This window comes from Ambystoma mexicanum, chromosome 5p, assembly GCF_040938575.1.
Source record: "Ambystoma mexicanum isolate Mex_15411 chromosome 5p, UKY_AmexF1_1, whole genome shotgun sequence".
Lineage (NCBI taxonomy): Eukaryota > Metazoa > Chordata > Amphibia > Caudata > Ambystomatidae > Ambystoma > Ambystoma mexicanum.
This window is the reverse complement of record NC_090930.1, coordinates 483,038,173-483,063,761: the sequence shown is the minus strand read 5'-3', so window position 1 is coordinate 483,063,761 and position 25,589 is coordinate 483,038,173. Positions and strand designations below refer to the sequence as shown.

Genomic DNA, 25,589 nt, shown 5'->3' with positions numbered 1-25,589 from the left:
ATGCCTTCAGCTCTTCCTCGGTGCGTGTTAGTGAGGTTACTATGGACTTCTGGGCACCGCCTATAGCTGCGATAATTTCGCCACACATGACCAGCTTGTACACCTCCTATGCTGTGCTAAAGCGTGGCACGCTCTTTTAATTTATTTGCCAGTAGTCTAGAGTGCTCTTTCTTATCTGTTCGCAGAAGACCTCGTCTAGCAGGGCTTCGCCTCGAAGCCTCCACGTAGACGCAGGCGGTCTGGGTGCAAGCACCGTCCAGGTGGTTATTAAAGGGGATTGGTCCGACAACACTCTGGCTAGGTATTGTGTGTCCCCAAACAAGGCCTGTTGTTCCTCGCTAACATGTATATAGTCTATTCTAGTATGGACAGCATGTGGGGCTGAATAGTAGGAGTACTCTCGTCTCTCAGGATGGTGTTCCCTCCATAAGTCTCTAAGCGCAAATTGCTGTGTTAGTGCTTTCAGTATTTTGGCAGGTGGGGAAGGGCGAGTGTGTTTGCCATCTGATCTGTCTATACGGGGGTCTAGGGTGCAGTTGTAGTCTCCTCCCCATATCAGAGTGCTATCTCTGTACGGGCCAAGGCGATTGTATAAAGAACGGAAGAAGACTGTGGCATCGTGGTTAGGTGCGTAGGTGTTGATTAGGCAGACTTCCTTTCCTTATATCGTGCCGTGAACCAGGGCCAGTCTGCCTTCATCGTCCGTTTTTGAGTGCATCAGTTTTATGGGTATGGTTGGGGCTATCCAGATCAGGACTCCTCTGGCGTACGTGGAGTACGTAGATCCTATCAGTGTCCCTCTCCATGTTTTGGCTAATGCCGCTAGCTTTTGTGCGTCAAGGTGGGTCTCTTGTATGAGGTAGATACCAACGTTGTTCCGTTTAATGAATGTGTGGATTCAGCGTTGTTTAATGTAGCTGTTCATTCCTCTGACATTCCATGTCATGATTCTGATTTTATCAGCCATGGGTTTCGTGTGGTCAATAGTTCGAGGGTGGCGCTCATGGCGATTCCTCCTTTGGCTCCGGCCAACTCCCTGGTTCACTCCCCCCCGAAATTTTAAACTCCCCTGTAACAAAAACTACCCGGCGGGGTTACCCCCGTTCTGACTACCCCGTTTCCGCTCCATTAGACATTTTGGTGGTCTCTTGGTGCCCTACGGGCGGGTAAAATATACCCAGACTACTTCTGGGGGCAGAAGATGTAGTTTCGGCTGCTGTCGTGTTGGGAGCAGTCCGTCTTCAGTGTAGCTCCTGTTAGGATCAGTCTTGCTGTTTCAGGATGTGCGTTCTGCTTATTTTGAGTGTGCATGCCCTTTTTCTGGCTATGAGGTGGACTGTCAGGTTGCGGTTTGCCGTGATTTGCGTTCTCTCATCTCAAGGTCAGGAAGCTGCTCTCCACTCGCTGGCTTCTGCCGGCGTATCGAACAGGTGCGCTTTGTTGTTATGCAGTACTTTCAATCTCGCTGGGTATAGGAGCATATAGCGCAGCCCTGCTTTTTTCAGTCTTGCTTCGGTGTGAATGAATTGGGCTCTTCTCATTTGGACCTGGAAAGTGTAGTCGGGATATATGGCTATCTTCGCTGCAACTCTTTGTATGCAGCCACCAGATCTTGAGAAGGCTAAGATAGTTTCCCTATCCCTGTAGTGGAGCACCTTTGCGATTATTGGCCTGGGTGGGGTTCCTGGGGGCGGCCGTTTGGTGAGAGATCGGTGTGTTCTCTCGATGGTGAAGCCTTGTGTTAATTTCCCAGCCCTGATTTCTTGCAATAGGAGGTTTTCTATATAGTTCGTGGGGTCGTTTCCTTCAATTCCTTCTGGCAGGCCTAAAATTCTGATGTTATTTCGGCGTGCCCACCCTTCGGCCTCGTCTGCTCTATCTTCTAGGTTTTTCACCTTTTGTGCCAGTACATCGACACCCTTCAGGAGCTGGGTTTTGGTCTCGGTGTTCTCACGAACCTGGACTTCAAGTGTCTCAGTTCTGCCCGCTATGGAGCGGACATCTTGTCGTAGTAGGTTCAAATCTATTGCCAATGTGTCTATTTTGCTTTCCATTGTCATCTGGAGTGTTTTGATGGCTTCCAGCAGCTGCAAATTCGCTGGTTCTGCTGGCATTTCTCGGGGCTCGGACCGCGCCGTCGTGGTGCCCGTGGTGATGGTGTCTGGCCTCGCTGATCCTCCGGCCGTGTAGGTCTCCATGGTGGTCTGTTTCTGTTTGCCTCTTGCTCCTTTTGTAGACATTACACCGTGGGCAGGAGGGCTTGCCAGTTTCCCTGGCGGGCTACACCGATGATGGAGGGGGTGCCCGGCCTGGGGGCTGGGCCGCTGCTGTGGGCGCCACGTGGGTATCTCACGGCGTTCTTCATAGTCCCTGGGGTCTGTGCGATTACGGTGGGTACCCAGGCTTTTTCTGTAGCTTTTAGTCTCCCTTAATTCCACAGTTCAGCGTGTGGGGGGACCCACGCAGCCAAGCCTGGCTGAACAAGTGTCACAATGGTCCCAGTGGTGTGCGGGTTCAGTTTCACTGCTTGAAGCTGTTTGGTCCCAAGCAAGTCCGGTGGGGCTGCTGCTTCAGGTGGGCTTCGCGCCACAGCGAGCAGCCCGCGCCTAATGTGCAGTGCTCCAGGCCTTTCCTGGTACTAGGCCCCGGCCTCTATGTCTCCTTGTGTTGGCAAGGGCCCACTGGGGGGGGCTTACGCCTCCCAGATGCAGTGGAGGCGGCTGGCCCAGTCGGGTCCCCCCTTCCGCCGGCTCCTCACATTATGGCTCTGATGATCTCTAGCGCTGGCTCGTTTCGCTGTTCTCTCCCAGTCTGGGTCCACCTCGGTAGGTCCGTGCACTCCCTCCGTTCGCACCGGGGCGGTCTGCCCTCGGGCGCCTCTGTTGGGATCTGCTGCACCGCCGCCCAAGGCGCGGGCCGGATTGCGGCGCTTCTGCCGCCGGTTAGAAAAAGGGAGGGTTTTGGGCCCGGTCCCAAGGCCACGGGGCCGTCTGGCATCCCTGGGCGCAGACCCCACAGCAGCCAGGCCCTGGGTGCAATCTTCTCAGCCAGCACCCGAATCGTCTTCCGGGTCTCTCCTGTGCTCACCGGGCCCTCCGAGCGTTTATGGTTCAAGCGGCCAGCGCCATTTTCTGCCTTCACTCTGTTTTCTGCGACACGGCACCCCGCCTCAGAGAAGAGTTGCAGCCGCTTGAGACTTCGGGCAATGCTGTCTGGTGTGTTTAGCTGCAGGTGTGCAGGTTCTCTGACTCCTGGGCTGCACAAAACACGGTTTTACAGCAATATTAAGGGCACATCTTGCAGAGCTCACTGAATAGGCGACCTTCTTACATGGTGGTTAGCCACGCCCCCCCCGTGCACTCCATACTTACGCCATTTTTTCTTACTCCAATGCGACCTCCAGTGTCCATCTCTCATAACTTGCTTTTCTTGGCCCAGTGCCTGGCCAATCATGGGCAGGTGTTTTGTATTTCACTTACCCATCCGTATGTTCCCACTCCCATCCTTTTTATTTTTTTTTTAGTTTTGGCTGACATGTGGTTCTTTGACAGATGCAATGCTACAAATGGGTACTTGATTTACACTTAAAAAAAACGGTTAAAGGAGCATTTACAAGCCTGCATAAAACCTGTTATTATCATTAACCATGTCTAGACCCTGCACTTCTCTATCTTGGTTTTCATTGGCTGCTGTTTCACTTCGACGAAGGCCTGCCTAATCGTCCTAACTTCACACACTGTTTAGGTATCATAGAAGTAACGTCTACAATCCTCTTTGATGAATCCTCTCATCAAATGCTTTGTTCTGTTGACACACAGTTTATTCCTTACTTCTTCTGTACCACCTTCAAGAAGTAGACCCCCTCTGCCACAAAGTGGATAAGTGCCAATCCAATACACTGCCCTTTTAATAGAACATTCCCTCTTCCCTTTGTATTTGAACCATACCACTACCCCCACGCCCCCCACCACCTTTAAGACTGTTCTCCCATGAAGTGTGACGATGCCTGCAGGGGAACCACCTAGTGCTTAAGTCAGTTACCAAACTCACAGTCTGGTTCAAACAGCTCTTACCTTCTTAAGTCACCATGGTGCTTGGTTTTATATTGTAAATGGGCAGCCCAAGCACACAACAGTGCTCATTTATTTACATACACGTAGTGCACATCATGGCACAAGTGACATTAGAGCATGAGGGCAAGGCGACTGAAAACAGATGTGGCAGGAGGCAGGCAGTCCATGAAGTGGCGAGAGTAAAAACAAGACTTTATTCCCTTCCTAAAACTGTTTCTTCACAAGATTGGCAAATGTGATAAATATAATCCCGTTCACTGCTTTTAAAATAAGGTGATAGAAATTCACATTCGTTTGAATCCCTAAAATGAAAAAGGAAGTTGTTAACTGTGTAATTCTGTGAGAAGGCTGGGGACCTCCTAGCTTGATTGGGGGAGGAGTGGAAGGAAAGGACAGCTACAACTACATAACCCGGGTGAATGGCAACCACACAAACCAGCTCAAAGTAGTAAAGGACAACAGTGTGTGTCTGAACGTTCAAATATTCCCAAATTAGTTTGGCAGTCTATTGTGCTACGACAATACTTCCATAGCCCTAAACCAGATGTCTTGGATCCGCATAAAGTAACATTTCATTTAAAAATATTTCCCAAAGCACTTCATCCACTAATGGTCACTGGGCACTGTACACAGCATAATGACAATCAACTAAATAAAAAAATACAATTGATAATACTAAATATCTTTCAGAAACATCCTCTTTAATCCCCTTTAATCAAAAGCAACAGCTCATCCTGTTCTGCATGACACGGCCTTGACAACCCATATTAAAGAGCACTAACATACTGAAGGAAAAGCAGGTTTAAAAGGTTGAGCCTTCTATTCTTTGGTAAAGAAGAGCAAGGAAGGCATAAGACACTGACGGAGGAGTTGCAGAATTGCAGTAGAGTGGAAGAAAAGGCTTAGGGCCTCATCACGAGTTTGGCGGTAACCCTTAAATTCAGCGGTAGCGCTATTACCGCCGCATTTAAGGGTCCGCCAGATCATGGCCTTGGCGGATTTGCTTATTTTCGGCGCTATTACCGCCAGCAGGAAATCCACCGTCGGTAATAGCGCACATTTTCCCAATTGGGCTCAATGGGGAATGAGGAATTCCCAAATGGGCCCAATGGGAAAAGGGCACTAACCGTTCCGCCCAAACCCGTGATCCGGTGCTAATAGCGCCGGGAGGGTTGGTGGTAGGGCTAATAGCACCGGCGGTAATAGCGCTGGCGTTACCGCCCAACTCGTGATGAGGCCGTTAAATACCTGCATATCCAACCTGAAGGAAGGCTACTTCCTATTATGCATGGATCGTCTAGTCATATGTTCTGTAGTTTTCCTCCTAGGCCAGCATGAGAGAGGACACATGCCTTGTAGGTCATAGAGCACAGCTTAAATGTCATTGTTAAGCGGAAGCAGAGTAGCGCCAATGAACCAAAATGAAAGTGTATGATCAAATGTGCATGCCCCAACCATCAGTGGGCAGTGACAACAAAGATGCATTTTATGGATCCAGCTTGGATGCTAGCAATTCTGTCACAATTGCTTTGTTACCATCAATTCTTGATGAAATCACTGGTTTTATTCTTCGCAGTGAAGACAGTTGATGGCCGCAAGCCATCACCCGCTTTGAGATGCAAACTTAAAGCATCAACAACAAAACCTAAGACGTGGACGGAAGAAAAGGGCACAGGGGATGGAAGGAATAACCTACAGAAAAGAGTCAAGTTTGATCCATTGATGTGTACTTTGAAGTACTTGAATTACAATGTAATAAAACCAGCTTCATTTACAGAGCAGTGATTTACTTCTGTTCAGAGGGGGTTGTCGCATGACACAAGGGTGCAGTTTGAAATTCGCCTGTAAGGTTGGTGGGGGGCGCGTTCTCGGTACACCCTCTCATGGCGCCGCCGTTTGATCGCAAGCAGGTTCAGCGCAGTCACTTTGCCGCAGCAGCCAATTTGGCATACACATTTTGGCACAGGAGCCTTTTTGGCATGGCTGATTTGGCACGAGGGACGTTTGGACGTGGCTGACAGCCACGTCTAAACTCCCTCACGCCAAATCCATAACCCCGGCATCCGTCCATTAGTAACCAACACATACCCATAGCTCATTCCGTTTTCCCCAGAAAAGCATAGAATGAGACCTGTTTGTTTGTTGGCATAAAAGGCCGCAGATTTATTCCACAATACACAAAACCAAACTGCACACATTTGTGGAAAAATTGTTCGCAAGATGCGGCGACTGCTCCGTGTCCAAAAGAACCTGCTTCCGCCTTTCCTTCCCCAAGAGTCCATAAGTAGGCCCAACTCTCCCCACCTTTGCGTCCGAGCCTCTCCTGCCCCTGCAGGCGCTCCTGGACGGGGAGAGTGCCGTTTCCTTGGGGGAAGCTGAGCTGTAGTTGTTCCTCCCAGACGCCCCTGCCGCTTAGGCTCCCAAGGGGCGCTGGGTCTGAGAAGAGCAAAGACCCTTCCTGCTTTCTCCTGGCCCCTCCGGAGTCTGTCTCCTGTGTTTGTCCGGCCAAACACCGCCACACCTCCTTTTCGTCCTGCGACGATGAGGAACAGGTGCTCCCGCTTGTTCTGTTCGTAGGGTTGGTGGGTGGGAAAACAAAACCTTCTCCTGGTGTGCAACGAGCGGGGGTCCCACGGCTGCAGCTGGATGCTGCCTTCCGTGCTGACCCCGATCGTTATAAAGGGGAATCCCCTCCCCTTTCTTTTGTTCGCCCTTTGCGGGCTTTCCCCCAGTTCTGCCGCGCTTTCCATTTCCCAGGCTTTCCTTCCTTTTGCCACCTTGCCCCGGCGCCTCCCCTTCCTTCCTGTGGGGGAGGCCAAAGTGAGGACACTGCCCGGGTTATCAGGGGTGCCTCCTCCATTTGCTGTGCCTTTTGTTCGTCGTCACTGGCAAAAGCATCATTCTTTGCAAATGCAGCACGTTGAGGTACTGTGCCTGTTAACGTGTTGCATTTGCAAATAATTATTTTTATGATTTGTTGTACTTGTATATTCCCTGTTGGTATGTGGAAAGGTGCGCTTGGTCCCCCTTACATTCTGTGTGTATGGTCCAACTACAGACATCGATTGTTATGGAATTAGTTTGTGATTGTGTTTCCACCGAGTTATCAGGTTTTTGTAACGAGGCCTATTGTGGGAAGGATTTGCATTGCACGCTGGTGGCATGCTATGTGTGTTTGAAAGGGGTCACTCAACCTGTGGAGCTAGGTTAGCGCATGACACGTGGGAAGACCTGGTGACTGCTGTTATGATGACAAAGTGTTCGGGTTGGTTTTTTGGGAATGACCGGCTGAAAGCGCAGCTATTCACCCAGACAAGCCTTCTGTTCATTAGTCACCCGCGTTGCATGAAACCCAGCGGCCTGTGTTTACTCGAGGGGGGTGCTTTCCAACAGAGGCACACCTAGACACTCACGCACCCTCACGGTCCCTCCCGTCTTGTTTCGGAGGATATGGACAAAGGGAGATCTATTGCACGGATCAGAGCATGCCCTGCCGGGTAGGAGGTGCATGGGCGCTGCGGTTCTGGGCATGTAGGGGGGGGAGCTCCAACCACGGTGTGTACTGCTGTTAGGGAGAATTTCCATAAATGGCTAATTTCCCTTACCTATTGAGTCCCTCAGCAGCTTTGCTGGATTTCTAGGATTTATTTTTTTCACCTGGTAAGAGTGTGAGCCTTTTTTCCCACTCTTACATGTGTTTTGCTGTGTGTGTTTTTACCATTTGTGTGATCTTGGGCTCTGGAGCCTCAACTACTCCATGAGCACCATTTTTGTGTGTGTTACACAGCACCCTCAGTGCAGTAACACAGGGTTGTCTTTTCAACTTCCCTGACTCCATTTTTCTGGGACTGACTACTGTCTCCCAGAAACATGTAAAGTTGCCATTAACTTTATGTAGGGGGGCGTGGCTACGAGGACGCGATCTGGAGGAGCTCCCGAGATCCTGAAATGATCCTGGCGAAATAGTGCATAACGACGTGCCTATGACTGATGAAAACACACATGTTGGTGTGTGAATGGACAGACTGCGCTTGGTGAACTTTTGAAATGCGTGGGAGGAATGGCGGAGGAGTTTTGTGCGAAAAGGATAAGGAGCGCCGGAGACGGAAGATGAAACAAAATGGCCGATTGACGACCGGAACAAAGGAAGGAGCAGGCCGCATGGTGGTCGGGCGATAGGAGCGGACTGTGTGCGTATTTGTAACTGGTGCGAAACGCAGGTCCCCTATGTTGGGATACTGGCGAGAATCGGCCTGTATTCCTAGAGTGTTCTACTACTGGCGTAGGCCTTTGGGCATGTGATAGAGGGCTGAGGCCGCACTACGACGCATCGAAGTAGCGAGACACCGTGCATGGAAAGCTCGGCGTGAGAAGCTCACAGAATTTGTGTGTGCGTGCCCCTCCCCACTCCGTGGAGCTGCCGGAGCGGGGCTTATGCGGCTACATGTGAAAGCACGGCCCATGGTAGCGGACAGGTCTCGCCTGGGGGTGTCTCGAGAGTGGCCCCCTGGAATATGCCCAGCGGATGCAGAATCATGTCTAATAGAACCGTGAGACTGAAGGCGAAGCAGCCCACGTTGGACGACTTCGCCAAGACGTCCCCGGGTCCGGAAAGTTCCAAGAGCAAGGATAAATTGCCTGCAGGCGGCATGCCTGTGACGGGCACTAACCAGGAGGTCCTGCTGCGATTGTGGACCTGAAGGCGGCCTGGGAGGCTAAACTTGAATTGGCCGTTACTGAGCTGAAAACGGCATTGGACCTTAAGGTCGGTGAGGTGCAGGAAGAGGTGAATTTACTTCGACAGGACGTCAGGTCTCTGGCGGAGCACACTGAGATCCTCGAGAAAGAGGTGAGCCCGAACACTGTGGATTGTGCCTCCCATGAGGCCGAATTGCAGAAAGTGGGCAACTTGGAGAACAGGGCGGAGGAGGCGGAAGGACGTGCCCGACAGAATAACATTCGCATCGTGGGCCTGCCAGAAGGATCAGAGGGCCACAATCCCGCGGAGTTCATCGAATCTATGCTGTTGCAGGAGATACCCGGAGGAGCTTTATCTCAGGGATTTGCGGCGGAACGTGCGCATAGAGCTCTGACAAAGAAGCCGCCGCCGGTAAACCCACCTAGGCCAGTAATTGCCAAAATCCTTAATTACCAGGATCGGGAGAGGATATTAGAATACTTCCGCAAGGGTCGAACGATCAAACGAGGGGTGGCAAACTTAACGGCCTACCCGGACTATACCCTGATGGTGCAGCGTAGTCGTATGAACTTTGGGACGGTAAAGCGGAGATTGAGAGAGGCAGGCCATAAATACATGTTGCTGTATCCAGCGAAATTGAAAGTCTTTCATAAACACAGGACTTTGTTTTTTGAGACTCCGGAGGACACCATGGGATGGCTCGACACGCAGGGATGCCCCCAGGAGTCTGACGTTCGGACGGGAAGAGGAGATGGAGGAGATAAGTAGTGCACGAGGAGGGCGCCACAAGATGACGCGGAATAGGATTCTGGGACTTAATTATAGTCATTTGAGCGGCCTTAGACAGAGAAGGCCAGACCGTTAAACAACATGTTATGAGCGCTGTGACTATTGCTGTTTTTTAGGGGAGCCTTGCAGAGCGGATCTCTTTACCCCATTTAGTAATCTTAGTTGAGTGGCCATTAGGGCGACTTCACCCTACTGACCTCTGGGCATTGGTTGGTGCTTGCAAGGCTAGATGTGGGGGTGCCTGAGCTCCATGGAAGGAGCTGGGCAGCAGTTGGGGAGTGTGGTGTAGGGGAAGGGAAGGGTGGAGGGTGGGGAGGGAAGTGGGGAGTTTGGGGTGTACATAGTTATGGGGAGTCCGAGTTTGTATATGAGGTCACAAGAAAGAGATAGAGGATTGTATCTGTATCGCGTGGGCAGGTGGGATTGGCTGCACGGAAGGAGGGAGGATACTTATGAGCTATGGGGGATCTTAAGATCGTAGCGTGGAATGTCAGGGGACTCAATAGTTACCTCAAGAGGAACAAGGTCATGATGTATTTGAAAAGACAGAAGATTGATATTGCACTGTTGCAGGAGACGCATCTGACGCGGGAAAAGCTGGAGCTGGTGGGGGAAGAAGTGGCGAAGTATTGTAGTGGGTTCTCCGTATTCTGCCTATGCTAGGGGAGTGTTGGTCTGGGTGGGACCGCACGTTCCGCTCCAACTTACACAGGAGGTGGTGGATACGGAGGGGAGGATGGTTATATTGAAGGCGCTGGTGGAGAATAAAGAGGTGTGCATTGTAAATACGTATGCCCACAATCAAAACACGGCGGAATATTTTAGGACTCTGTGTACCAACCTGGGTACGTGTGTGGGTGGGGCGGTTATTTGGGGGGGGGATTTTAATTGTGTGCTGAACCCCAGGGTAGACAGATCTGATGATAAGATTGATAGGCCCACCCCAGCAGCCAGGGCATTGCAGACGCTGCTCGACGACTTCGGGCTGGCAGATGTTTGGAGACTGAAACATCCTAATGGGGAGCAGTATTCGCATTACTCAGCCCCGCAACAACTACATACGAGACTTGATTATTTTTTTTCCACGCCAGATGTGGTGGTAGAGACCACCCAAATAGAATACAAAGCGAGGGTCCTGTCGGACCACTCGCCTCTGGTCCTAGGGTGGCAGTACTGCCACCCCAGAGCGCGCATACCGACGTGGCGCCTCCGTGCTGAGGCGCTCAAGGATCTGGTCTTCAGAGAGGATATCAGAGATGAGATTATACGTTATTTTGAAGAGAACACTGGCAGTGTAGACTCGGCGGGCACGCTCTGGGAAGCCTTTAAGGTGGTGTTGCGGGGTGCTGCCCTTGCTTAATCAAAGGGCCTGCAGGGTGGGGTCCTGACGGAATTAGGGGAAGCTGAGGATGAACTAGAAAGGGAGCTCAATAATGGAGGGGGGGATGTGGAGCTAGTACTTAAGCTACAGCACCGGTGTGCGGAACTTTGGGAAAGGCTCTGCAACCTTAATTATAAGAAGTATGTTGAGAGGCAGCATGCAGGTGGGGATAAAACGGGCCGCCTCTCAGCGTGGCTATACAAGAGTGAAACCCCTAGGCCCCCGATTAGGACGATAACCAGAGAGGATGGAGAGGTAGCGGACATCCAAGAAGGAGTCAATGAGGCATTCTTGGATTATTACAGGGCACTATATGAGGACAAAGGGGGGGGCAGCCGAGAGGAGATAAGGGAAACTTTAAGAGATATTGGATTACCTAAGATTAATCCTGAAGAAAGAGAAAAGCTGGATGCACCGATTACTTTGGAAGAATTGGATGAGGTGGTGAGGAAGCTGCCCACCAGTAAGACCCTGGGAGCGGACGGACTTCCTAGCAAATTTTATAAAGCATATAGGGAGGAAGTACCCCCCCCCCATGCTAGAAATGCTTAATGAAGCGTTTGAGGTGGGCCGGTTGCCGGAATCGCTTAGAGAAGCGGTCATAATACCGCTCCCTAATCCCAACAAACAAGGGCATAGCTGTGGGTCCTACAGACCCTTGTCAATGCTGAATTAGGACGGCAAGATATTGATGGCGGTCCTGGCTAACAGACTGCAGAGAGTTATTAGTAAATTGATACATCCGGACCAAACAGGTTATGTCCCCGACAGGAATATAACCCACAACCATAGGCGACTCCACCGGGTGGTTGAATGGAGGAACAAGAGCGAGGGTGAAATGGCGGTTGTGTCCTTAGATGCAGTCAAAGCTTTCGATTCAGTCAGGTGGTCGTGGTTGCTGGAGGCCCTGAGGGAGTACGGGATGGGGCCGGGCTACATTAGGTGGGCGAAGTTGCTGTACAGTGAGCCACTGGCTAGGGTTCGCACAGGAGCGGTGATATCCGAGAGGTGGCAACTCAGCAGAGGCACCAGACAAGGGTGCCCCTAGTCCCTGATGTTATATATTTTGGCCCTGGATCCCCTGGCAGTATACCTTCGGCAACAATATGACATGATAGGCATCAAGGTAGGTAGAGAGAAACACCTAATATCCCTGTATGCTGACGACTTGCTATTATATTTGAAATATCCGGAGGAAAATCTTCAATATATTCTGGAGGTAATGGAAAGGTATGCGGAACTGTCTGGCATAGCAGTGAACCCCCAGAAATCCAGCATATTCCCATTGGGTAGCTACGGAGGAACCCTTCCGGAGCGGTTGCCAGTGCTGCCGATACCATGGGTGGTTGGTTCCTTCCGCTACCTCGGAATAGATGTGTATCACACGGTAAAGGAGGAACATTTGCATAACACCGAGGTGGCTGTGGGAAAAATCCGTAAAAGCATGAAGTTTTGGGAGAAGCTGCCGTTAACAATGATGGGACGGGGGGCGATGCTTAAAATGGTGGCCCTGCCTAGGCTCTTGCATTTTTTCAGCAATATTCCGTATATGATACCTAAGAAGTTTTTTGCTAAACTGAATAGTATGTGCAGAGACTTCCTATGGCATGGCACCCGGAATAGAGTGGCGCTATGGAAGTTGCAGAATTTCCATGAGAGGGAGGGTATTAAGCTGTCTAATTTTGTGGCCTATTATGTAGCTGGTCAGTTGCAGTATGTAGTCGAATGGCTCTCTGATGAGGCAACTCCCGAGTTTAGGCTGTTTGGACAGGACTGTACTCCGTTTTACCTGAAGGAAATTATTTGGTTGCCTAGTTCAGAAATGAAGGAGCGCCCGGGAATGATTTTGCTGGGGTGGAAGATGTGGCGTAGAGTGTGTCGAATGAGGGAGGACCCATACCCGTGTTCCCCGCAGGTGCCGTTGGTTGCTTTGGCAGGGGGAGACAAGCAACTAAGGATAATCAGGACCTACTGGGAGTCGGTCGGGCTGGTTACATTGGGGGATGTTTGGCAAGAGGGGACCATTAGGGATTTTGAAGGACTAGGGGAAGAGGCGGGCTTGCATAGGGGCCAGTATGTCACGTACCTAAGACTGGTGCAGAATATTTGTAAAATCTGGCCTGAGACTGTATTGGCGGAAGAACCGGATGCCACTATGGGGACAATATATGACATATCAGAAGGGGGCATGAGATCTCTAGATTGTATGAGATGGTGATGACCCGGGTCGGGAAGGAGTTGACGCATTTGAGGTTGGATTGGGAAACTGAGGTGGGAGCACAGATGGAGGATGGGATGTGGGAGCGTGCTATGGGATACCACAAGAAAGTGTCAAGAATTGCTAGATTACAACAAATACAGTTGTATATAACGCACAGAGCTTATATGACCCCGATGAGAATATCTAAGTTCGGAAATGCGGGACGACAAGCGTGCCCAAAATGCGACAAGGAAAATGCTGATATGACACACATGTTTTGGTCTTGCCCAATGATTGAGAGCTTCTGGGGAGAAGTGGTGCAAAAACTAGCGGACAAAGGGGTCACGCTCATTGTAGACACGGCCTGGGCCTGCCTGTTTGGAGGGTTTCCCAGACCACGGAAACTTAAACATTTTGGGAAATTGAAGGACTTGGCATATGTGCTCGCAAAACGGAGGATTGCCATGGGATGGAAGCAGTGTTATAAGCCACGGGTGGAGGTATGGTGGCGGGAATTGCAGAAATGGGCGGAGGCTGAAACGGTGGTATGGCAGGAGGCATGTAGCATGAGTGGGGAAGAAGAAGTGGGTACCCTGATGGCATGGAGCGTACTAATAGAAGGACTGTTTGGAACAATAACAGATTCTGCAGACTCAGAAGGAGGTGATATCCTACCACACGTAGCAGATACGGAAAGTGAAGGACAAACAAGCTCTTGAGGGGGGAGGGATTGGGGGAGCAGTGGTTTTGGCTAATTGATGTTCATGTGATTGTTGCAAAAAGCGCTGCCAGTTTGGTTTGTATTGTTTGTTTGTTTTAAAAATTAATAAAAACCGTTAAAAAAATAAATAATAAATTTAAAAAAAAGGATGCCAAGTGTTAATTCATTAAAAACATTAAAATGCTTGCAGAATGAGCAGGATAGTGGTTTCTTGTCACGTGAGTCAAGGATGGAAATAGGGCTTGAACTTGGAGTTCCAGATACGAAAGTGAATGCCCTCACTCCTGTTGCATTCCCAGAACGAGATTACTCTGCAAGCCCAAGTACAAAGAGAATGTCATGGCAGAAGGGATGGGTGATGAGAGATGCTGGGCTAATTGGGTGGTATTGCAGCCTCATGTCCTATCTACTTTCACATGGGTCTTGGCCTACATGCTGCTAATTGAACGGAATGTTACAGACATGGCACAAGCGTGCCAAACCAATTGTATTAGTCCATATAACGAAGGACCATATAGCTTAAGAAACTGATGAAACACTGTGTAAATGATTTTTCTTAAATGACACGTATGGAGAGGTAGGCATAAGTTGTCCACCGGATATCGGGCAGCCAATAACAAACTTACCTCCTATATGACTGTATATCTGGATGTGTCTCTTAACCGATCACAACACTTGATAGGTTTTTCATTATTGCCACATAGCATGATGTCATTCTGACGCATAAAGAAGGATATTATTGTTTTTTTTTGTGGAAATCACTGAGAATGAGCATATGTTCACTGATGTTCGTTGTAAACTCCCTGTTTTTGATTATTGCTAATAAAACAGCAACTTGCAAAAAAACTTTATGTAGTCTCTTTAAACTACAGACCCAGTACACCCCATCTTACATAGAGTATTGGAAAGGGTTAATTCGTATCCCTTTTTGTCTTTGGGCCTCATTACACGGACAGCGGTGGACCAAAGTGCTATTAGCACCTTGGTCCATGCCGGTAAAATACCGGCACCGCCTTGGTGGAAAGGGGAATTACCGCCCTATTCCAAGGTTGGTGGGGCGTTAATTCCCCCTTCCCCCATTGCCCTTCCCCATTCCCATTTTTGCCCCATAGAGCATAATGGGAATGGGAAAGGTGCCAATTACGGCACCGCAAATTGCGGTACCGTAATTAGCTCCCTGGTCCCTTTGCGGGTTGGTTTTTAACGCCTGCAAAAAGCAGGCGTTAAATTCTTCAACCCGCAAAGGGACCTCGTAGTAAGGCGGTAAGGATTTGCCAGCACCGGTAAACCCTTAATGCCGTCCGTGTAATGAGGCCCTTTGTCTCTTGGAGCGCTGTTTCGCTCCCTTTACATTAAGACTTGGCTGATGGCAGTGGTAACTACCCAAACTTTTCTACCGCAGTTATATTATATAACCATGGTATTGTTTTAGCTATTATATTAGCCTCGAACATGAACCTGCTTGACCAAATACATTTTATTTTGGCTCCAGCTGGGTTTAGTCACCATTTCTTTTTGTTAAAGTCTTTCTCGTGTTCTTCTCTGAGCGCCAAACCGGGGGTGATTCCTTTGTTCGCTGTCTTTTCGCGGGCTTCTGCACAGAAGCCCTCCTTAAGGCACCTGAAAGTCTGGGTAGGCAGGATGTGAGGGAGGGGTCTTCGGACCCCTGCCATGGTTTCCCTTGGCAATCCAAGTCGCACTCTTGTCTGATTGGCTAAGGGGACTGGCCTTGCCAGGCCAGCCGCCCTGCTGTGTGATTGACAGCCAGGCTGTATGAATGGGGGAAAACTGCATAAAAAGCAGGTCTCTGGAACTGGAAAGACAGAGTCGCCATTGGAATGAAAGGACCAACGAGGAACTGGCTGAAGAGGACCCCTACAACGACTGAACCACCCGGTAAAGCCCTGCTGCAGGTCCGAATCTCCAGAATCCGACGACAGAGAAGATCCTCCAGGAAACTTCTTCCCTTGAGCTGGTGGGACCAACCAGTTCACCCAAACTGTAAGCCAGGATCCCTTCTCTGGTCGAATTCGCTGTACAGAGCTACAGTGAGCCGGATAGCCAGGAAGGTCGGACCCTGCTTGGGTTTTAAGGAGTGCACCTTTTATTCAATGCTTTGCTCGGCTGCTGGTTTCTTCCCTGGGTAGTGCAGGGACCTCCAATCATCCAACTTCTGATCAGTCTGACAGTCGCTTCAGGAACCGTGAGCCTGCAGGAACTACCAGGAACGTCTGCCTCAGCTACAACTTCCTCTCCGTTTTAAGGTATTGTGCAAACCCGGTTGCTCGTTTCGTTCAGACGCAGGGAAAGTGTTTGAAATCTTTCTCCAATCCGAGGGCTTGTCCTTCCCTTCTTTTTAAACTAACTTTTCTACCAACCAACCTCGTCCGGAAACCGTACCACAAACTTTATAGCGAACTACCCTGAACTGTGTGACCTTGAGCAAAAGACTTTTGACCCATTGACTTTGGCCCTAGGCCTTTTCTATCTGATCTCCTCACTGAAGTTCCTCTTGTTCAACTGCCCTGAGTACTTACCTGTTGGTTTAATCTAATTTCTAATACCTTTTGTCTTTCCCTCCCTTTTAAATTGCTAGAGTGCCATTTTGCTCCCACTTCATTTTTGTGAGCTTAACTTGTCTAGGATTTAAGGGAAGTGGTGTGGTGTATTGAGAGTGTGATTTTGAAACTGCTTATAAGGGTGTAATGTTATACAACCGAAGAGTGAAATAAATGTATATTTTTTTACTTGAAAACCTTGAGTCGGTATTTGCCTGAATCATAGTAATTGCTGTCCTTTGTGTAACTATTTGATACTGCTCACTTTCTTTTGAGATAAGTCTGGCTGCGAAGCCATCACTTCCACTTTACTGTGTAGTACAGGCTTGTACCAAAGGTGAATTTGTACTGTCACTTGTAGTCTTAATTGTGTGTGGTGTTCCCAAAGGGGACGGAATATAATTCTGCCTAACAACTGCCTGACGGGGAAGCCCACGAAGCCCACGTGGGGCTCAGAGGGATATGCACTCGTAAATCGGTGGGGGTTGAAGAGCAGCTCAGTGGGTGTAGGGGCCATGGGGTCGTGAAATGGCCGCACATGTGTCATGGGGCGGGAGGGTTGTGGGGAGGATGGCTGTAGACCAGGATATGGTCCTCTTGAGTTCCTGCCACCCAGGTTCTGCCACCCTCTCTGCCCATCTGCTAGAGTGCCCATCATCTTGTGTAGCTTGAAGATGAGGTCACCAGGTCACGGTGTGCCTGGTTTGTGCCCTACTGCTGGGGGTGGTCTCTGCTATCCTTCCTACACAGATAAGTGGTGGCAGTGAGATTAAGAGAACCAGGCCCAACTAGCTTCCCCAGTCACTGGAAGCCCTCCCCAGCTCAGTCTTCGCTCTGAAATGCTAATTACATATCATGAATATTAACAGCCGATAATGATCGCCTAGTTGGGCCCATCCAAGGTCTGCTCAAACAATGCAGACCCAACAGGTCTCTTGCTCTGTCTTTACCCTGACACTGTGATGACCATACACGTGCAGAGATAAATAGCAAGTGCTCTTGGCTGGGTTTATATAGCGGTCTCTGTTACAGTGCCGATGGTTTCATGGCGCTTGTTATGCTTGAACTAAAATGGCGCTGGTGGGCAGTGCATTCTGGGAGCGCTCGGAGCCATGATGGATATTTACTTCATGCCGCAGTGAAAAGCTGCACGCATTTTGCTGAGAGTTAGATTCACTGTGCTGAAGAAAACATGCTTTCCAAACTTGGTATGCAGTCAAGGACATTTATGGTGGGAAAGCTAACTTTGTTATGTCTTGTTATGAGCTATGGGACTGTTTTTCGTGGTGCTTGTTTTTAGAGGAGGGAGGTACTCTGCTCCTTGAGGGTACTGTCGGTGGACCCAGCTGGCAACCAACGGCTGCTCATCAATGCGCAAGTGCGTTGCCAGAAGGTTTGAGAAATCGCCACCCCTTTTCGGAGTGTGCATATATGCGGAACCCTGCGGGTGGTCAGGAGAGACTTCAGCCGGAGGGGGACGCTTTCATCCGGCATTCCTTTGGGTTGTTGTGCTCTCGGCCTGGCTGTCATCGGGGTCTTCCAGCCGCTTCTGGCGAGATGAGGAATCCAGTTACGCTCACGGTGATGTATTTCCTCTTGAATTCTTTGCTGCTTCTGTGATTTATGTCTATGTTTCTTCTGTGATTTATTTCTATGTTATCACTGGTTGCTTATAAGCTTTGAATAAATAGCCGTATAAGTGCTCATTATTCTCTAAGAGTGTGTGGTTGCAAGTTATTGCATCCTTCTGCGTTCAAAGTATTGGCTATGTAATTACATTGGTGATTTATGATTTTCCGTGCACTCTGGGAGAGCGCTGTAAATAACAAACGCTACCACTGTCTAACATAATGCACTCGCGTGCTGACTTAGGAAAGATAAAAGCTTGAGCCTGCTCTTTGGTGTTTCACAGTCGCATCGTTGAGTGCTCAACTAACTGAGCTACAGCCAACAGCAGATAATGAAGACTGTAGAGTCAGCCAGCAACAACTGTTTCCCACGCTCCCAGAGGCCATTCCGCTTGTGGTATGTGCTATCTAAATACCATCTAGTTACGTGAACCACGTGACTGTTCACGATATGAAGAGACATTTGGCGGTATCTGCCGGGAAAGTGCAAATGCTATGTTTTTGATTGATAGATATTTTATTTCTATCGCGCTCGTACACAAGTGTGTCAGAGCGCGACAAGGCAAGGGAGGGGAACAAGGGAGAACAAAACAGTGATCTTACTAGGCCCAGTGACATTGAGAACGCGCATGGGAGAGGGGGAGGGGAAAAGTGCATGGAAGGGGGGAGAGGTGGAAAGTGCGAAGCAGAGAAGAAACAGATAAATAACAATAAATAAATAATAAAGGCAACAAACAGTGGTAATGCAGCCAGCAATTTGCAAGTGCTAGGATTAAGGCAGCAGACAGGGTAGGTCTGATAAGTTCACGAAGAAAAAGGGGGGGGCTGTATGGGTACAGATACAGACCCCAGTGCAAGGGGTTGCCCGGAGGCAGAGCGGGAGGGTGGCAGGATGAGCAGGTACCTGGGCCCAAAAGACAGAGGGTGCCAAGAGAGAACAGATCAGCAGGGGAGAGGGGGAGCGAAGGCAGAAGAAAAGAGGAAGGTCTTGAGGTGCTTCTGGAACCGGAGATGGTTCTCCTCAAGTTTTAGAGTGGCAGGGAGGCTGTTCCAGAGGGAGGCCCCAGCCGAAGACAGAGATCTACCCCCCGCTCGTTTCTTAGAAAAACGACTGACCCTGAGTGAGTTGGAGGTAGAGGAGCGAAGAGCTCGAGAGGGGAGGTATTTGCAGAGGGCTAGCTGAAGGTATTTTGGACTCAGGCCCCAGAAAGACTTGTGGATAATGCAGAGGGTTTTGAATTTAATCCTTGCATCCACTGGGAGCCAGTGGAGAGATTTCAGAGCTGGAGAGATACGAAACCAGGGCTTGAGGCCAAGGACAAGTCTCGCAGTCCTGCTCTGGATTAGTTGCAGAGGGCGGAGAGTAGAGGCAGGTAGATTTAGAAAGAGGCTGTTACAGTAATCCACGCTAGAGAGAACCAGAGCTTGAGATACCATGAGCTTCTGGGGGAAGGAGAGGAAAGGCAGAGTACCTCTGAGGAGGTACAGTCGGAAATTTGACTTTTTAGAGACCTCAGAGATGTGGGCAGAGAAGGAAAGGGGGGAGTCAAAGATGACCCTGAAGTTCTTAGCCTCGCAGGTGGGGGTAACTTTGACAGCCAGGTGGTACCTCGGTAGGTTGGGCTGCTGCTGCGAAGACCTGTATACCGCCTGCAGGCAGCAGGTGTAAAGCATGTTGCCGAGGTCCATAATGTAAGTAGGAGTGATTTGTGTAGTGTAGCACACCGAGTCCCATGATCCGAGCACGCAGAGACAGTGGTGTGTGCTCCCGGTGTACTCTGCCCAAATGATTAACTGAAAGCAATGGCGCCCTGTGCACAGACATGGAGGGAAACGTTAGTGATTTTGGGGGAGTCACAGATTACTCCGGTATGTAGGCGCTTTACAAATCCAAAAATAAATAAAAATCACTGGTGTATTATTTTGCAGCTATTTTTTCAAGTCTGAGTTTGTTTTTTTAAATGTTTTTCTTTTGGTTACAGTAGCTCCTTCATGAATGTAGCAGTGGGATGCGTGTACGGAACATGTCCCTAGGCTTGTTGCTTACAATGCGGCCAACCCCCACCAAAACATCCTGGCGCCAGAACATCCCAGCTGGAACTGGTCGTGCTGAAATGGGCGTGCCAAAACAGGTTCTGCGGCCAATTGGCCAGGCCAAATCGTCCTGCTCCACGCGTTCTAGTGTTTCGACCCGTCCACCAATTGTCAAGAAACTGCCCTGAATGACTACTCTTACCTCATCGGAACGTGTACAGTCCTTTCGCGTGATATGCTAATCTCCGTCTGCACAGAAGAGCAGGATTAAATGTATGTTTGTAACACCCACTAAAACATACAACGTGTTTTGCGTACGCGGCTCAGAGTTCTGAAACGTGATGACTGGGTGTATGAAGGACGTGGAGAAGAGAGAGAGAGAGAGAGAGAGAGAGAGAGAGAGGGGAAAAAGAGTGTGCAGAGAAAGTGCTTGACTGGAAAAGGATACGCTGGCTACAGCTAGTAAAAAAAAATACGTTATTTTATACTGAATGCTGGTACCCTAACAATGGCATTTGCAACGTTTGTAGCTTTTACACATTTATAAATAGTGACCTTGTGGTGGTGTCGTTGGGTCTCTCCACACAAGTGCCCTGCAGGCCAGGCCTTCACTTGCTCATTACATTAATACACAAGACAGGGAATTCCATAACCTCTCTTTATTTCCCTCTCCAACATACTGACTCACAGGCTCTGCTAGCCCTTCCTCCTGTTCCCCCTCTCCTTGTCCTTGCCTGCCTCCTGTTCCCTTAAGGTGGCACGCTTCTTAAGGTGGGCTGGCTGCCATCTACGTCACAAATCCCCCCCCTTGCTTATCATCTTTGTAGGGGTTGATCTTTCTTCTCCTGCGTTCTGGAGGCTGTGGTGCTCTTCTCCTTGGCCAAGTTCCCTTTTGCTGTTTTCCCCTTCTGCACCCACGTCGAGGCCTTTGTGCCCTCCTGGCAAACTTGCCCAGGGTGAGCTCTTCCTCCCACATCGTTCGTGCTCGTGATCTCTTCTGTTGTGTCTCCTTGATGTAGTCCTCAGTTGCTTCGGGAGAACTGACATCTTCCTCGCCCTCTGTCGCTTGCTGCTGTTCCACATCCTTCTTCTCCGTTTGCATTGTCCTCTCTGGCATCCTTAGCGGCCTTTCAGCCTGGGCGCCCCTTTCTTTGACCTATCCTCTGCTGGCATTTGCTGTTGCTGATCTCCTTCTCTTTCTCTCTCTGTCGTTGGGGGGTAATGTCAGAGCATTGTTCTTTGCGTCTCCTTTCTGTCCCTTCAAGCTCTTCACCCCATGCCCCATGTCTTTGGTAAGCTGCTGAGCAGCCCTGTTCTTGTGTTACTATTTCCCGTTTCCCTCATCCTTTGCGCTGGCGGCCTTGATGTTCAGGTGCCGCTGTTCTAGAGACTGAGAGGTAGGTTTGTTTCCCATCCCCCCCAGTACATGTGCTGTGTGGTCAGTGGATGATAGTCGTCCTGGAGACTTGTGTTATGGTATCGCCCTGTGTTCTGATCGGTTTCTGTTCTTGTCTTGGGCTTTGTCTTTCCAAAGTCGCTCGATGATGATGGTACCTCACCAGGCAGTGGAAGGCTTGGATTTGGGTGTGGTGCCTCCTTTGTCCACTTACTCGGCTGGGCATGTCTGATTGGTAGCAGGTCATTCCGTGTGCTGAGTGTGCCTGTGCTGAATCTTGCCCCCACTCTCTTTTCTTCTGGGTGGCCCCATTCTCTGTGCTGTCTCTGTGTTGTAGTGTTTGTGGGTGCTCTTGCTTGTGCTGCTTTGTTGGTGTGGCATTTCTTGACAAGCGCTTGTCTTGTTGGTCTTGATGGCTTGATTGTGGGGGGTCTCTGTGGGTGGCCGCCTCATGCTACTTCTCCGGTCGCCTTGTCGGCCATGCCAGGTTGTGTCCTGCGAGCTTTCATTCCTGGCCTGTGCTCTGGTTCCTTGATGGTGGCTCACTTTGTTCGTTGACCCTCCTTTGCTTTCCGGTTTTGTCAGCTGCTACACTGCGTTGGGTCTTTCTCACCCTGGCGCGTCTTCTCAGCGGCCTCCGTCCACTTCTCCTGGTTGGATCAGTCTCCCCCTTCACCGGGTCTCTCCTTCCCTTCTATGGCACCCTGTAGGTCCTCCTCACCTTTAGGTATGCTTGCCTCCAGCAGTACTGGGTCTGCCTTCTCCTACGCTCGGTACTTCATCTGGCCCTTTCCTTGGGCATATTCTTCTTTGGCCCCCTCCTTGGGCGATATCTCCTGTGGCCTCCTCCTTGGGCAGTCACTCATGTGGCCCCCTCCTTGGGCAGTATTCTTCCTTGGCCCCCTCTTTGGGCAGTATTCTTCCTTAGCCCCCTCCTTGGGCGATCTCTCCTGTGGCCCCCTCCTTGGGCGGTCTCTCTTGTGGCCATCTCATTTGCCTTCTCCAGTGTTTTCGTTACATCAGAGTCATCAGGATCTCCCCCTTCACATGAAACTCACGTTTCTGCCTCTTTGTCGTCTGTTGTTCTTGCTTCCAATCTCTTTTCTTTTCTTTTTTCTTTTTCAATTTCTTCTTGCCATGTTGTTTCGTTTACGTTGCTCTCTGCTGTGCACTTTCCTTCTTCTAACCTTGTGAGCCCCACTGGCGTCCTGATTTTAGTGCCCTCTGCAGGTCACATCTTTCTGCCGAACGTTTATTCTCTGTCCTTTGTGCTCCCTTTAGACCATCTCTTCGCTCTCTTGGCGTCATATTCTTTGTTTCCTTCGCCTTCCTGTGTCTGTTGTGCCTGTGGTGGGCACATCCTATGTTGCTGTGTGTGCTACGCATGTTGCCTGTGTGAATGTCTCCTCCATTAGTCTGCTGGGCTGTTTGGTGTAAGGGTGGTCTTGGGGGAAGCACTTCCCTGGTGGTTTACTGGGTAGTCTATGTCCCAGGGTTGTTGAGTTGGTTGGTACTCTTTCATTCTTGGGGCCTGTGCTGGGATGCACGTGGCTCAGCTGTTGCATGTGCTCTCCTTCCTCCCCGCCAGAGCTTGTTCCCTGTGTGCTGCTGTGTAGGAGGTTTCTTTCGTGTTGCAGTATGGTTGTCCTCTCCCCATGGACTCTTCCTCTCAGTCGCCTGGTCAGCGAACCTTTTGCTTCCACCTCTGTGCTCAGGTGCTGTGTCACTATGTCAGCCTCATCCTCCTCCCTCGTGGGCCTTTACTACCTCTGGGGCCGTCCTCCTTCTCCCATCTTGGTGGATGTGTGTGTCTTCCTACTCTTCCCTTTGCCTTTGTGTTCACTTGGCGTCTCTGTGGGTCTCCTAGATTCTGGTATGCCGTTGGTTCTCACTTGCGCTGTTGGCACACCTGTGGTGTGTTGTAACTTGGCAATACTTGTTCTCTGGTGCCCCTTCACTTTGTTTCCTTGTGCACTTCCTTGTACGTGCTGCTAGTTTCGTGTCACGGTACTTCCTATTGCACCCCGCCGGCGTTGTTGTGGTGTGCGTTGTCCCGATGCACTTGTATCCTCTTCCGTTTCCCCCGCAACGCACGTCGCCGCTTTGGTGTGCCACTTCAGCAAGGCGCTTGATCTCCCTCGTTCACGAGGGGAACACGTGCTGTGGGGGGTGGCCGGCATTCCTCCACCCCGCTCATGTCGGGTTGCTGCCAGGGTCCCCAGGAGCACCCAGGTGCTATTAGCGGATGTGCCGGACCTCACCCTTTGATGCAGCACGTAGGGTGGTTACGTTTCCTTCAGGCGTGGGATCGACCGCTCATCGCCAGTTGTTTTGGTGTGGTTGGGTCTCTCCACACAAGGGCCCTGCAGGCCTGGCCTTCACTCGCTCACTACATTAATACACATAATACACAGAGACAGGGGTACGTAACCTCTCTTTTTTACCCTCTCCAACAGACTCCCGGGTTCTGCTTGCCCTTTCTCCTCTCTCCCCCCCCCCCTTGTCCTTGCCTGCCTCTTCTTCCCTTAAGGTGGCTTTCTCCTTAAGGTGGGCTGGCTGCCTTCTACGTCACAACAGACCTCATAATTATTTTTTTTCCACTGTTTTTGTCTGAACAAAAGCAATATCAGAATATCAGCATGTTCGAATATTACAGGAAGACGTTTACATGGGGGCTCCTCCCCCAAAGGGAAAGAGTTGTTCTTGGTTATCCTTACTATTCCTCTTTGAAAGTTCAAGCAATGACCCAAAATGCTTCTGAGTACTGCTCATGCGCATACATTGCACAAGGTAAAAATGTGCTCTATTCCTGGCAAATCACCTTGGACAGCAGCTGCACTCAACAATGATGATCATGAATCCCATAGCTAGGGGCAGTCATCACACATGAGGAATGTTGCCGCTTACCTAACATCTTAACCGTTTGCTTGTGGTACTTCTCTCGTGTTGCAGTCGGAGGCCCTTGCACCCCGTGTCTAGTCATCCAAAGCTTTCTGCAGATTAGCCCGTACAGCAGAGTCAAGCTGAGCATTGGCAGGAAGAAATATATGGTGGAGATCCAAGTCATTGTCTGGAGGAGGCCTGTGTGCACCGAGTGCTCCATGTGCTTGCACTCCTTGGTTTCGTCTGCTGGGGTTCCTTCAGGATGCTCAACCCCAAAAAGAAGCAAGATGGGGCCCGCCGTCAGTAAGGCAAAAATCCACAAAAATAATATCACCGTCCTTACACGGCATTTGGTGATCATCGTTTTAGCTTTCAGGGGAAAGCATATGGCGAGATATCGCTCTACACTTAAGGTAGTTATGTGCAAAATAGTACTGTAGGTACAGGTTTCGCTCATGTAAAAAATAAGCTTGCAGATAAAATCGCCAAAAATATATGGCCTGTATTTCCATAGTCTATATAAATCTGATGGCATGCCCAGGAAAATAAGTATGTCTGAAAGCGCCATGCTGGACAGATACATGTTCACGGTGGACCTCATGTCTTTGTACCTCGTAAAGACGAGGATTGTGAGGAGGTTCCCAGTGACTCCCACTACAAAGAGGACGATGCAGACGGTGGTGACAGGAATTAGCACTTGATCTTCAAATAGAGCTGTCGGAATCCATTCTGCATTGCTGGTTGTCCAGTTCTCCAGTAGGCTGTGATTCTCTGCAAAATCCATTTCTGGTCATGGGGATAGTGTCCCAATGTCATTCATGCTATAGATGGTACGAAAAACGACTGGCCCCTTAGACTTCCTTCTCGAACAATCTGGCAGAACTATACCATCCTAGAACTCCTAAACCTTTCGGGAGAAATAGGTCTACAGCTGCTGTTCGAAGCGTGACAGCAAAGCGTTAGGTGAGCAACACGACACTCTAGGATTTCTTGGTAGCCTTCGAGAGAGAGAGAGAGAGTAGTTGGCTCGTCTGGAGCATTTGGTGTGGAAAGTGATTCCTTTTCTCTGAAGGTGCCCAGTTTTCAGCTTCAGCGTTGTCGAGAAGATTAACTCACAGAGCAGCCTTCAAGCGAGCGCATTTTCATCTGCTGTGGAGAACGCCTTGGGTCGGAGGGCGGGAATGGTGCAACCATCAGCAGGCCAGCGCGCGTGTTATGCTGCTCCAT

General features: G+C 49.9%; 1 protein-coding gene across 1 annotated transcript in view; it reads right to left on the bottom strand.

The window, feature by feature from the left end:
* Window positions 1–25,146, bottom strand: part of LOC138480549 (growth hormone secretagogue receptor type 1-like) — a 229,770-nt gene extending 204,624 nt beyond the window's left edge. The window contains exon 1 of the mRNA XM_069612291.1: window positions 24,387–25,146. Within this exon, the coding sequence (XP_069468392.1) occupies window positions 24,387–25,146 (760 nt within the window). The remainder of the gene's footprint in view (window positions 1–24,386) is intronic.
* Window positions 25,147–25,589: the final 443 nt, after the last annotated feature.